The sequence below is a fragment of the Bombus terrestris genome, chromosome 8 (genome assembly GCF_910591885.1).
Source record: "Bombus terrestris chromosome 8, iyBomTerr1.2, whole genome shotgun sequence".
Lineage (NCBI taxonomy): Eukaryota > Metazoa > Arthropoda > Insecta > Hymenoptera > Apidae > Bombus > Bombus terrestris.
Genome location: NC_063276.1, coordinates 6,620,565 through 6,634,544, shown reverse-complemented (window position 1 = coordinate 6,634,544; position 13,980 = coordinate 6,620,565). Strand labels below are relative to the sequence as shown.

The window sequence follows — 13,980 nt, the reverse complement described above, 5'->3', positions numbered from 1 at the left end:
TTGGTTAAAAAAGAATTTGCATTTTTATTACAGTGACATATGTATATGTTACAGTACACAGCATGTGAGATCTTTCACGATGCATTCGAACATTCACGATACACACTTATCGACCGTATCCGGTTCTATTCAACGCAACGAGCAACATGGCCTATCGCAGTTACATTCTCGCTAGAGCCCAGTTTCTCTTTGTCACCTGAACTACGATTCGCTGGTTATTACGCAACCTAATTTCCAATGTATATTCTGATAACATCCGTGCCGTTTAGCCTATGATACAGCAAAGAGGTGCGATAGTCCCACAGTACCAAATATTCGTTTCCACGAGTGCACGTTTCCACGATGCAACAACGATATCAACGATATACTCGAAAAGTCGCGAACTCGAAGAATCAATACCGACGTTGTATGTTTTGCTTCATTCACGAACGCGAAAAGACGTTTTTCTTTTTTGGCGAGTCGATTTTAACTTCTACATCGAGCCAAGCGGAATCAATGCTTTCAGCCTAACTGAGCTACATTTTGCTAAATGAAGAATCGTTGAAATTGTTCGCCTAAATTGTTTGAATTCTTCTTGAACGTCGCTGTTCATCTCGCAACAACAATTCGAAACTGTTCACTTATGTACAAACGTGTCTCGTTACCAGCGTACGAACGATCCACGAACGATGATCCTCGCACGATAGTGTCGTACCTCCGCTACGCGATTCATCATTGTCTGACAGGGTAACTGGCCCCTTGCTGCGTTGCTAGCGGAAATTCAAGAACGCAGTTATACGAAACGACGCGTCGCATTGTCCGCTGTTACGCCGTTACCCACGCGACCGGTTTGCCGAGCCATTTAGAAAACACAATACACCATGCTTCGCGCGAGTCCGAATGGGTCCTTGCGTACCATGTTTATACTCGTAAATCGTCCAGAGAACGCGACTGCTGCGTAATGAAATTCTCCGATCCTACGCATACCACGATGCACCGAACACACTTGCCGTACAGAGCCTGTTATGTACGTTCACGGTCCACCGAGTAAAGCTATATCGAATAAAGTTAAGAATCGTAGAAAATTCACATATAAAATGCTCGGTTAACTAGGTCGTTCACTTTTAGTGTTTGCACAAACGCGGCACAAACTTTTTCGCTGAAGTTTCCTTTCGTCGCTTCAAAGTCGACGATCTTCCTTGAGAGCTTTTCGTTTCGGTTGATTATTTAACTTCGATTTAAAGGTTTGAGTTCGATCGAGAAGGAGAAAACTGCCACGAGTCGGGAAGGTTACGCGTTTGACGATAGAACCCAGGAGGAAAAACCATCCAGATCTGTTCAAACGTTCGAAACCTCCACGCCTCGGGAGTTTTTTAACTTGTCTCATACATTCAAGTTAGTGTTGCCCATACTGTTGATGAAGTTCGAGTGTTGGCCGTCTTGGCTGGCCTGTCTGGCTGCGTGTCCAGCTTCTCCGCTCTGAATGCTAAAGTGCCTGTAGGAAATGTACTCCGGAGGAATCGGTTGTTCCCTCTTCACGGTCTCTCTTTGCTTCTTCACCTTCAGATAGCCGAGAACGGACACGAGAAGCAAGAACACAACGAATCCCATGCAACAGCCGACTATCAAACCCAAACGTCTTGTCAGGAAACTGCTGACACTACCGACGTCGCCCATCGACGAGCCATCGCTGCTGATTACCGCGTCCGGTGATTCCAGGGTCTTCACTTCGGTGCAACGACTCGTAGACGAATCTGCCATTTGCATATCCGACGGCGACTCGAATGTTTCGTGGTTCGAGAAGTTAAATTGGTCCATCGTGTCTTCTTCGAGACGTTGGCCCATCCAGTTGCCCAAGCCAAATACGCAGATCAAATACCGAGTGTTTGGGGAGAGCTTTGAGAGTTTCGTCGAACGCGAATTTGGCTCCAGGATCTTTGCTCGGATCTGAAAATTTTATCGAGAAAAAGAAGATTAACAAGATTGGAATATTTTAACGCTATACTCATAATATATTAGAGAATAATTCGTAGATCATGATACCTCTATGATTCTGATTGTGTCAATCAGGATTTCATACGTTTTTAATCGATATAAATTCTCGTGTATAGGTGTAGGTATATAGAATGATCGAGAAGAAAAACACGAAGATGTAAAGAGAGGCACATGAAAATTAATCACTGAACATTGTACAAATTGAGAAATTCCATAGAGGCCAAGGATCCATAAATTAACTACTATTATGTAAAGACAACGTTTTGGTGTTACCTCATCGATGTTTTCCATTGTGTGGTAAGCCACTTGATAGCCGCGAATACCCGAGTGATTTCTACTCTGCCACGATACCAAAACGGAGAACGGTTGGATATCTTGAATCGCAAGTTTCAAGACGAGAGGCGCGGAACAGAAGGCGTGCGGGTCCAGCTCGAGGAACACCAATCCTTGTAATTCCGGTGGCTGTTGGCACCTGAGTAATCCGCTGTCCATGTCGTTCATTCGCAATCCACCCCCTCGATTCCGTGTTACGCCACCGCCCACCAGCTTCTGATGATCACGCAGCCACTCCCAGAGCTCTTGAGACTCGCAACCGCAGTGCAGTGGGTTCTCTATATTCAGAAAAACGTTTAATCTTGCATAATTGCTGTTTCACGAGAGATGGATGAATATCGCTGTCGTATAAGTAAAGTTGCTACACTATACCTCGGGAATGTTAATAACAATTTTAGTTTTACGACACGTGCTGTCTATCTAAATCATAATTATCCAGAAAATTTTAGAATTTCAGAGAATCTTAGAATTTATCGTTGAATTTTTCTGAATGTGAAGTGGATCGTGCGATGGCAATTAGCACCATCGCACTCATCTTCCTTAGAAACGTAGTTCGTACCTTAGATTTTACAAATTCTATGATGCCAGCATGAAAGTCTCAAATCTTTGAATAACTGTAACTAAAAAGAGTAAGTAGGAAAAAAATATTTAAGTGGATTACCTTCTGCACGAAGGCTTCGTATTTGCGTTTCCAGTGGTCGGAAGGCATTCAACGGCAAATTCTCTAAATAATTCCTACTCAGATCGAGAATTCTCAGTTTCTTCAAGGGCTTGAACGCATCCGGAGAAATGGAAGATATCCAATTCCCGTAGAGATGAAGTTCAGCGAGATTCTCGAGATGTTGGAACGTGCTCTTACCCACACCGCCGATCTGATTATACGAGAGATCCAGCACTTGTAGGGCCTTTAGATCAGGCGGGAAATCCTCGAGTTCTTTCAAGCGATTGTGCGTGAGATTAAGTATCCTGAGGTGTTCCAGTCCTTTTAATCTCTCCTGAGGCAGTAGCTCGAGCTCGTTCATGCTTAAGTCCAAGGTTAATAGTTCGAGCAAACTGCGGAACGCGCTCGGCGACACTCGCGAAATCATGTTGTTGCCCATGAACAAGTGCATTAACGCTGGGAACGCTTCGAAGTCCTGGCTCGTAACGATCGTCAGATTCGTTCCAGAAATGTGAATCTCCTGAAGAGCAGGATACTTTGCTTTTGAACTAATCTCGTGTATCCGGACTAATGGATTGGCCGTGACATTCAACCAGGTTAAGTTTGGGATATTTTGCGCGGACAGGGCGACCGCCGGGATCTGATGAAATTTGTTAGCGGCCAACTCGACTTTGCGAAGTAAGTTGGATCGGGCAAAGAAGTTGGCCGGCAGAGCAGCTAGATGATTGTGACTCAGGTCTACCGATATCAATCGAGAGAGATTCACGCCGGCGAACCCAGAAAGAGTCATGATGTAATTACCACGCAGATCCAATTCCCGTAAATTGGTCAACCCGTTTAATCTTGACATGTCTACGTTTACAATCACGTTGTTAGCCAATGACAGAAACTCAACCGTAGTAGCGTTCGCGAACACGTCGTACGGTATCTCTTGAAATCTGTTACCGTCCAGTTTTACTTCTTTCAACGAGTCCAAACCAAGGAAAAGAAGACTAGGTAGCATCCGGAGGAGATTGTTGCTTAACAGAAGTTTACCAAGATTCTTATTCTTCGAGAATATCTCTGGTGGCATTCTGTAGAGTTGAGAAGAATCCATGGCCAGATGCTGAAGAGACGGTAGTCCGTCTAAAGAGTTTCCATTGATCTGACTAAAATTGTTGTACGATATTCTCAACACTCTGAGTCCCGGAATGTCAAGACGATCCAACGTAGAGGCAGTGAGATGATTGTGTTCCAAGTTCAATTCGTACAGGTTGTTCAACCCTCTGAACGCTCCGTTTTCGATTACGCTAACGGTACAGTTCTTTAGATTCAATGTCCGGATTGGTAAGCCCTCTTGGAAGATCTTGTCGTGCAACACGTTCAGATGATTGTTGGCCAGGTCAAGTACGCGAAGTCGCTTCAAAGCGGTCAATGCATAAGGGTCCAAGCGACGCAGCCCATTGTCCTGCAGGTAAAGTTCTTCCAGCTCGTGTAATTCCGAGAAAGTTCTCACTGTCACGTGGCTTAAGCGGTTCATGCTTAGCTCGAGGAACTTGAGTGCCTGCATTGGCTGAAAGGCGGTGTCCTCGATTCGTGAGATGGAGTTATTTGTTAGATATAATCGCTCGACCAGCAACAGGTCCCGGAACAAAGGAGCTTGGAGGCGGGTTAATCTGTTGTGGCCGAGCCACATGATTCTGACCGACGCTTGGCCTCTTAAGGAGTCATTGTGCAGGACACCGAGGCCGTTGTTGTCCAACTGTATGGAGACCAACGAGCTGCCGCTGTTTCCATTTTGTCCGACATCGTTCGACACTTGGAACACATCGCCTAACACCGCCAGAAGATTACCTTGAAGATTCACGTGTTGGAGGCTGTGCAGGGATCTCAAAGCGCCGGTTTCCATGTCCGTTATCGCGTTATTCTGTAAATGCAGTTCCAAGAGCGATGGTAAAGGCGCGAAAACTCCTCTCTTTACTTCGGTAATCTGATTGTCTTGCAGTCGCAGCTCTCTCAACGACTTTGCTTTCGCGAACGTCCCCACCTCCAACTCGCGGATGTTGTTTCCATCCAGAGACAGGGTCGAGAGATTGTCGCAGTGCTCGAGGAAGTCTCGCGGCACTTTCTCGATGTAGTTGCCGCTCAAGTGTAGCTGTGTCAGGTGGCTTAACGTCGCTAGACCGCGCGCGTCGATTTTCCTAATAGCATTTTGTTGAAGATACACCACCGATAAACTTGTACTTCCAGCGAACGTTTCAGCGGGTATTTCCAGGATGTTGTTCTCCGCCAGGAATAGCTCCTTCAGCTCTGGTAACTTGGAGAACACGCCGCGGATGTAATGAATGTGATTGTTACTAAGATCGATGGACCTAAGCCTCTGGTTTGCTCTGAACGTGGATACATCCAGTGACACAATCTTGTTGTGGCTTAGATCGATGGACTCGAGATCGATCAGTGATATGAACGCGTCCTTATCGACGAACTCGACGGCGTTATAGTAGAGAGACAGAGTCTTGAGGGACGGACAACAGCGAAAACAGTTGAGAGGGATCTTCTTGAAGTTGTTGCTGGTTAGATCGAGAAAGTTTAGAGCGTCTAATCTCGAGTATCCATCTTCTGGAAGCTCGGATACCTCGTTCCAGGCTAGTCTAAGCGACGTTAGGTGTTCCAATCTCCTTAAACTCGTCATAGGGAATACTCGGATTTTATTTTCAGCCAGACTTAGATCCGTCAGAGTATCTTCCAAGCCTGCGAACGCGTATTCCGATATTTTTATTATCTGGTTGCCCTTCAGGTTTAATTTAATCAGAGAAAGCCCGTAGAAGCTGTAACTAGGAAGCTCGTGCACCAGATTCGCCTCTAAATCCAGAGCTTTCAGGGAACTCAAGGTTGCCATCGCCTTCTGCGGCACGTGTGGAAGTCGTCCAGACACCAGCGCCAAGGATTCTAAGCTTTTGCTTAATCGTTTAAACGCATCTTCGCTTATCTCGCGAATTGCCGAATGAGATATCTGCAAATGCCTGATCTGAGATCCGGCTGGAAAAGCTACAGATCGAAGTTCCTCCACTCTTCTATCCAGCTCGTAAACGCTTAGGGATTGAACTATCGCTCCTGGAACAGTCGTTATCGTAATTCACTCGATCTATTTAACTAAAACACGTAGATTATACGTTGAGTATGTGGTATAATGGATTCAAAGCTATTCGAGACGTAGTATCTGTTTGCATAAAAACCAGTTCAGCGAGATAAACGTAGGAGTTACTCGAGATCCCTTAATTGAGAACGCAATCTAAACGTATTCGGGTAATTATTCCGTGCGGTGTTGAATACAAGCTTGCTTAATCGGGTCTCGGGACAAAGGGGAAGAAAATCCCGTCCGGCGGAAACGAAATCCCTTATTTATCCTAATGTATTCCCTCGTCATAGATGGTGGCCTCGCGTAGTACGTACCTTCTCCTCCAGCGGCGTGTATTACACTGGACAAAGCGGTCCTGAGGGATTCCTCGGTGGCCCCGGCACATTCCAGGAACAGCCCGTCCTCGAAATTGTAACAAGGGCAGCCAGGTATCGTGTCTGGCGGTGGACACTTGGCGCTCCTCGCTTCCTGTGCTGCCATGCAAGCAGCTAACACCACCGAATAGATAAAACGAAAACCGTCGCGGTTACCACGAGTCTCGTGTCCGCCACGCGACGAGTCCGAGTCCCGCCACTTGCGTCTCGTCCGCGGCCAAGTCATCCACATATTATTATCGCGCCGTTCCGGTCCAGGTTCGTCTCAATCCTCTCATCGTTTCTCTCAACGACACTCGATCTTGCTGCTGTGCCCCTACACAAATGCGTTATTGGTTGTATAAATAATGCAGAGTAATTCACAATTCGGGAAATATGTTAGCCAATATATAATTTAATGTAAAATGATTTCTATTGTATGTATAACTCACAGTACTACCTTTTATAAATTTCTGAATATTTCTATCTACATGATAAAATAATGACCGTAGCAGTTAGCTATTTGCTACTCCTAATCTCTCTCACGCCTAATAATCATATCTTCGATAGCCGATAATTGCGTGATTTAGAGTCACTAATCATCGTAACGCATCTGCATAATCTCACACACGCACTCTAAGTACCTGCCATAAATCATCGGAATGCAGAATAGCTTTGAGCTAGTTTGTCTTTGGCGGCCCGTAAAAATACGTCGTTGGAAATGAGAGATAATTAGGTGGAAAAAATTCAGGAATTCGGCTATCAGAATTTTATGTCCTTAAGCCAAATTCTCAGGTACAGAACTTCCTCTTATAACGCGTTCAATGGCGTCCACTCGCGTACACGTAACAGCTAACTCAAAACGTTACGTGGAGCGTTGATTCTTCCATAATGGTAGGTTAATAGCTCAGTCGCGTGCCACGTATTATGAAATATTCTCTCGGACTTTATGATTTTTTTCACTTACACTTTATCTTGGCAGTGTGTTTCTTCGTATCAAAGTCGAGAACGAGGGATTTGTAATACATTTAATAACAGGTGAAATTACTAAGAATCGAGCCATGTTTGAATTAGAATAATCGATTCTTCGCACGATGTGGCGATGTATCGTTTGTATGGAGTCCCAAAAGAATACGCGTTATCCATCTGGATGAAAACTTCTACGCTTCGTGACAATATTCTTTGATTCATACGTAATTCGTGTGACCCGAAAAATGGAACACGTACGTTCGAGATTGTTAGCCGATGTGCGTGAAGAAATATTCCAAGAAAATGTTAATGTCAGTAAAACGTTGATAAAAGAGCGGAGGTTGTTCACGCACGCGAACTTTTTCATGCGTAATTCCGTATGCTTGCGAGTGGATTACATTTACGATTAATCGATACCTGTGTTCTACTATTCGCGTACCTCGTTCAACGTAAATACTCTCAGAACATTTACAACGTTACGTAAGCTCCCGCGGAATGATCAGTTCGATGATCAAGATAACTTAGAAACCGCAGTGTGTAATTTCTGCTACAGTATAGTATTCTTATCACACGCACATTTGCATAATGACGCGATGCAAAATAATACGAGATAAAATCGTGCGTAAGGCAGGAGTAGAACTGGTCGGTTACTAGTCAGACATTGGGACGCGAGTTTACTCGGCGAAGTAAAATAGGGTTATCACGCGGACAAATATTGATTATAACTAGATTAAAAGGCGAGAACAGCGCGCGACTTGGTCAACGAAGTTCCGGTTGTAGATGTACAACTTGAATCATGCTCCAGAGGCGGAATAGGTTCGTCAGCGCGCGAGTAAATACACACTACTATGGGTATTTCAGCAAGTAGAATCGTACCGTTCTTGAATAGACAAATATAGCGAGGCTGCACTTGACACAGCAAGTAGAACGAGACGGTCTTCTCGGGACGAATACTCTGCCAGCTAGCATAAACGGCCAGGTGGAGTATAACCGTTCGTCGTTACGCAAATACACTCAGACTGAACCTGATTCAGCGAGTAAAGAAGACCTGTTTATGACTCCGAATACATATCAAAATTGCGGTGCATCGTAGTAAAAACTATCTAAATATGTATGTTCTCACATAATACGAATATATACGGTCCAGTTTATAAGTATTAGGCCATTTAGGGAAAACGAAGCAAATCTTTAAAATGATTAGGAAACAATGGCAGAAGATACTCAAATTTTTATCATTTTACAATGTTTTGTTCTGTAAGTTCTATAAGATTGTGAAAGTATAATTGTTTTAGGCATGTATAACGAGAAAGTTATTCATCTAATTTACAGTTACATTGTGAAAGGAACTAAATAATTATTCGTCCGTTTTTCACCAAACGTATATTTCGTACAATATTTTCATTTATTATTTGCATAACGATACCAGTTCCAATGGATATCAGAAGTTTCATATATCAGACACGGGATTCTGCACCTTGGCTTGCCCCAATTCGTACAAAGAGAGTCGTGATCCCCAAGATCAGCCGGTCGTAATTTAATGTCTGTGGTAAATCTTCGGGGCTCGGATGTCGTCAGGCGCGCAATGACCCGCTACGTTTGGAAAAATATGGCTGGATCGGCTGACTGTTGGACAGGATTTTCGAATAGACGTTCGATAGCAGCCAGCCGGTCGTGTGTAAGACGGGTGTATTCGGAAATACAGAAGCGTCAGGACTCGTAAGTTCCCTGCAGGTTATGTTCAACATCTAGTTAAGGAGAACAAGTTTGTTAGGGGTTGCGCTTACCGCAGGTTAGATGCCCAGAGAACGGCAGTGAAGTAGAAAAATCAATATTTCCTTCGGCGTTACGAGCCACGGCTTTGAGCTTTTAATTAATGCGTAATGCAGATTTTTAATCATTACCGGTCGCGTGCGACGGTCTCGAGCTCGAGCCTGATTACTCGCAGCAACGCGCTGTTTATTAATATGATTTTTCGTGAGTCTTTCGTGCTCGTAATGCTTCACGTCGTTTGCAATTCGATATAAGTGCTTCTTTGGAATTCGTGCCTGCGTGGAGTTGAAGCAGGAAATACAGAGTTGGATTCGATATTCCTGCTTCATTCGTGTGCGCTTTCTTGGAATAGCATCTCGTAAAGTTTATACGACCTCACAGACTAACTGGCTTGTTAGTAGACATTAGAAATTACGAATTCGTGTTCTCGCGAGATAGAAGAGATCTTGAGCGGCGATAAATCGGTGGCCATTAATTTCCAATTGGTAGATGTCTGAGCGGAATAGGTAACTGAAGAGAGAGAGAGAGAGAGAGAGATCCGCAACTTCTCCGAAGAACGTAGCCTCTGGAGCATTTAAAGTTTAAGCCTGAGCCTCAACTCAGTCAGCCAGTTTCGAGTAAAAATTTTCCGGCCAAAGTATCTCGAAAGAGGACTATTTAACTTTCTCGTTGTCTTCGGCGAGCCGCTTCAAACCAGATTTCCATAAAGCGCGTGCTTCGTTGTCGTGGATTTCTATGACCGCCACGCGTGTAGTTGATGTTTTCAGTCTCTGGAGATTGATTATAATTTAAGCAGCATTCCGTTGGTGTACCGTCGACAAGCATCAGAAACGTAGCATGCACGTGCGCCGATTCTACGCACGTGACTATCGTAATGATCGTGTTACTGTTTTCCTCGTTTCGCCAGTTAATGCCTTCAAAAGCGTACAGGTGTCGTGGCGGTGGGGTGATACGAAGAGAGAGCCTCGTCGTCGCTAGTTTCTCGTGGAAAACGCCTCGTATGGGGAAGGACCGAAATATGGCAGGGTTTAATAAAGGACGCCGGCTTTCCCTGCGAACCCAAGCACAGCTGCATTGCGAGAGACACTCGTGCCGCATTTAATTAAGCGTTGCAGCGACGCTTAATCTTCAAACTGCATTCGCCAAGTCGAAATACACCAGATGAAATTGAATACTTTCCGTGGGGCGCATCTTATGTTCTTCCGTTTATCGCTGTATCATGAAAAAAGGATTCGTCCGTAGATCACTCGCGGATCTAACCTAGATTTACTATCTGTTCAGAATTCCATGCATGAGTGTGTAAGTAGAGAAGTTGATAAATATTGACAGGAAATACTGGCACGACTGTGTCTTTCCGGAGACCATTTTCTACTGACACGGTTTTTAAAATGTAAATTTTAATATGTCGTATTTCATAGACTCGTAAATCTTCATCTCGCTGTTACGAACGTTGTCCTGCAACTAAATTTATCGATCTACGTGCAGATGGCAAAGCAGAGCGAACATTTTTCTAGATGCTCCTCTCGAAGGAAGCGAGTGCAATTATTTTGTCAAGGCATTTGGAAAGAACACGACAGTGTTAGCTTATGTTAAAAAATGAAAATAAATATATTTGTCTTCAAACGAAGGAGCTTTGTCTATGAAGCAACATCTACGAAAATCAACGACGAAGGATGGTAAACAGCATGGTAAATAGAAATCTGCGACCGCGGAACAAATTGTAATTTCTATTTCGGCTGTGAATCCCGAAGAACCGAAGTATACTTGAGCTTCCATTACTCGAGTTTCGCAAAGCAGAATTGGCTTTGTGTTGTAGGAGCAAGTTCCAAACAGATTAGAATTAGGGTACAGAGATAGATCCTTTACATTCATGAGCGCGGAATATATTAGCGAAACTACATGCGATCGATTGACATAAATCTATCTAAATAAATATTTTATCGATTTTGCAGACACTCACAAATAACGGTCGGTTGAGCGATACAACAAATTGTTTTCGTAAATCCTAAATCCTTCTGCATTTGTTAGGTCACTAGATTCCAATATTTAAATAGAAATTGCCTGATATTCTGTTACTTGGATCCTCTTACCATCCACCGTTTTATCCCTTATTGATCCCGTACAGTTGAATCCCAGAGCGTTACCCACAATACACGCCGCTCATCTTTGCTACTTCAGCATCCAGAGTGCGTCGAGTGCCGTGCAAACTTCTCGGTTACTTCTCAATGCTCGGTGAACTAGTTTCAGCAACGATAGATTATTAGAATTCCGTATCGCGAAATAACTCACAGCATCTATGTAATCAGGATGATGTTAGCGAACCGCGTATAGGAATTTCTATCACGACATCGTTACAATGTATTACTTGATGAACGATTATCAAAATTATCTTCTTCCACGGAAGGGATAATTATTCTCTTTCAAAAACATAATATTCCGAAGACATAATAAATGGAAGAAATATAATTTTACAATCCTTGGGCAATACTTACAGTTACGTATTCGGACAAATTTAGGCGACAATTATAATCTTAGTTAGAAATTATCGATTCTAACAGTCCAAATGTGCAATATTTCAATTAATTCATAAAATGTCCAATCAAGATGATTATGGCGATCGTAGTCGCGCGAGAGAGAAGCAAAAAGGTGGGTCGGGGGAGTATCGGATATACGAAATTCTCAATCCTCTTTTACTTGGATTCGTATCCCGAATGAATAGGGTTGATTCATTGTATATAGTGGAAGGTTCGACCACAGACATCCGCGTGCAAGCTTCTCGATTACTTTACGATCAAACCTCACAAGCCGCTGGCGGGTTAGAAGATCCGTAATCTAGACAGGATCCATACGATTCGACCAATCTGGCAGGATCACGGACATCGATTCTCGTCGTTGCGCTGGCGGAACGAGCCATCGTAGAACTCGCGGTCTGGAACGTTTTGGTCCATTAAGACCACAAGAAAATTGAATTCCGGCGCGACAGCGAGCGCGCAAGTTCGGATTAAATCGTTGCGGTACACGGACGAAACCGCGTTCGCTAATGAAGCGCGCTGCGTTGAATATAAAAGGGATGCCACAGAATCCTTTCGACCCTCCCGCGACATCTTCCAGCCATCCTCCGGTCCACCGCTGTCGAAAGGAAGCGCAATTAACCCTGCCTCTTGTCCGAGCCTTTTAGTTTTTTCAAGCTTCCAACCCTCGAATTGAAGGACTAGGTGTGACCGTTATCGCGCGTGAATGGAATATTTGAGAATTTGTCGTTCCATAATCGTTCTTAACGCCGGCACAGAATCACCCATTTGTCACATTAACGATTTCTCCCTTCGTTTGCTTCCCCTTGCCACCTCAGACTCTGTCAGTTACCCAATTTTCCAGTGCCTCTAATTTCCGCAAAAAGCCGCGCATCTCTAGCCGCTCTCGAAATTACTTCGTCGTACGCGTACTAAGCAAAAGTTTAATTGCTCCACGCGTTTTCTACCGCTGTCAGGTCATTTCTTTTCGTTGAAAATGAACGGACGAAACTCGTCCTTTAACGACAAAGCACGGCTGCACTGGAGTCGACTCCTCGTCGAATCGGCCAACTTCGGGACGAACTAAAGAGCCACGTCTAATAAGCCACCGAGAGGCTTGCAGTTGTTCACCTATTTAAATAGCACCGACGATGGTAATGAGAATGCAAATGGCACGGCACGACCGAGCCAGCTTTCCTGCACACGTCACGGAATAATAAAAGGGAGCGGTTCCCTTTCCAGGACTTTGGTTCCTCGAGACACGTGTCTTGGTACTTTCTTTCTAATTGAGAATCGTGGTTGTAAAATATCAATGGAGACGTCGAAACTCAGAGGAACTTTGGTAGAATTGCGCGTAGATATTCTTGATATCGTCAGGCTACCATTTTTCTTTTAATAACCAGACTGCAAGCATTTACGAATTCATAGAAAATGGACAGAATTCACGTAATCTTAAGAAACGTATAAAATGTCCAACGTACGATACTGTTTATTATATTTAGTGGACGAAATAAATATTCCCCTTGGTTCCATTTCGTTGCTCCTGTTTATAAAAATATGAATTTGTACAAATATCTGTCGTGCATTATAAAGATACGTCATCGATGTCATAATCCATCAACTATTTCTCTCAAACCTGATCTCAATTAACTCAAAGAGCCCCGGACATGTCTCAAAGTGATTAATCGTCGTTCTGTGTCGTAACACTGACCTGCTAGATTCTCTCACGATCGAGAATATTACTAAAATCTAAAATTACGGTAATGAATGCAGTGTTAGCCCCTGTCGTGTTATAAAAACTCCCGGTTATGCTAATTTCAGAAACGAAATTTCAAAGATTCGTCGCATCGTTGACGGTGCCGCGGGCCAATATCACAGACACGCCGCTAAGCCATGATGAAAAACGCTTTCCAGGCCACTGGACATGATTATCCTCTTAGGGCAACGACTCCTTATAACGCGGGCGAAAAGCAGCTTCCACAAACGCCGACACGAAGCTAGCAGCTTATACCAGCTGCCTGATTATTAAAAGTTAAACCTTACTTTCCGACGGTAGGGCAGGGAGAACGGGGAAGCGAAAGAGAGAGAAAGGAAGAGATAGAAAGAAGGAGAATAGGCCAGGATGGAGAAAAATCGGAGGTGGGGATTTGGGCTGTAACCTCTTTAACCTCTTTGCATAAAATTAAAGCTAATCATATTCATTTTGCCGGTGCAGTTCCTCGAAATCCTCGAAACTGTGCCGGAACATTACGACTCTGAATTTATAATGATGACAATGAAAATTTGTACCGC

General features: G+C 43.9%; 1 protein-coding gene across 5 annotated transcripts in view; it reads right to left on the bottom strand.

The window, feature by feature from the left end:
• LOC100650649 (protein artichoke) overlaps positions 1-13,980 on the bottom strand; it is a 175,719-nt gene continuing 161,739 nt past the window's right edge. For all 5 annotated transcript variants that reach the window (XM_048408227.1, XM_003397297.4, XM_048408226.1 and 2 more), the window contains 4 exons: positions 6,401-6,776; positions 2,969-6,061; positions 2,248-2,585; positions 1-1,926 (listed from right to left, as the gene is read on the bottom strand). In XM_048408227.1, the coding sequence (XP_048264184.1) occupies positions 1,363-1,926; positions 2,248-2,585; positions 2,969-6,061; positions 6,401-6,692 (4,287 nt within the window). In that variant the 5' untranslated portion in view covers positions 6,693-6,776 and the 3' untranslated portion in view covers positions 1-1,362. The remainder of the gene's footprint in view (positions 1,927-2,247; positions 2,586-2,968; positions 6,062-6,400; positions 6,777-13,980) is intronic.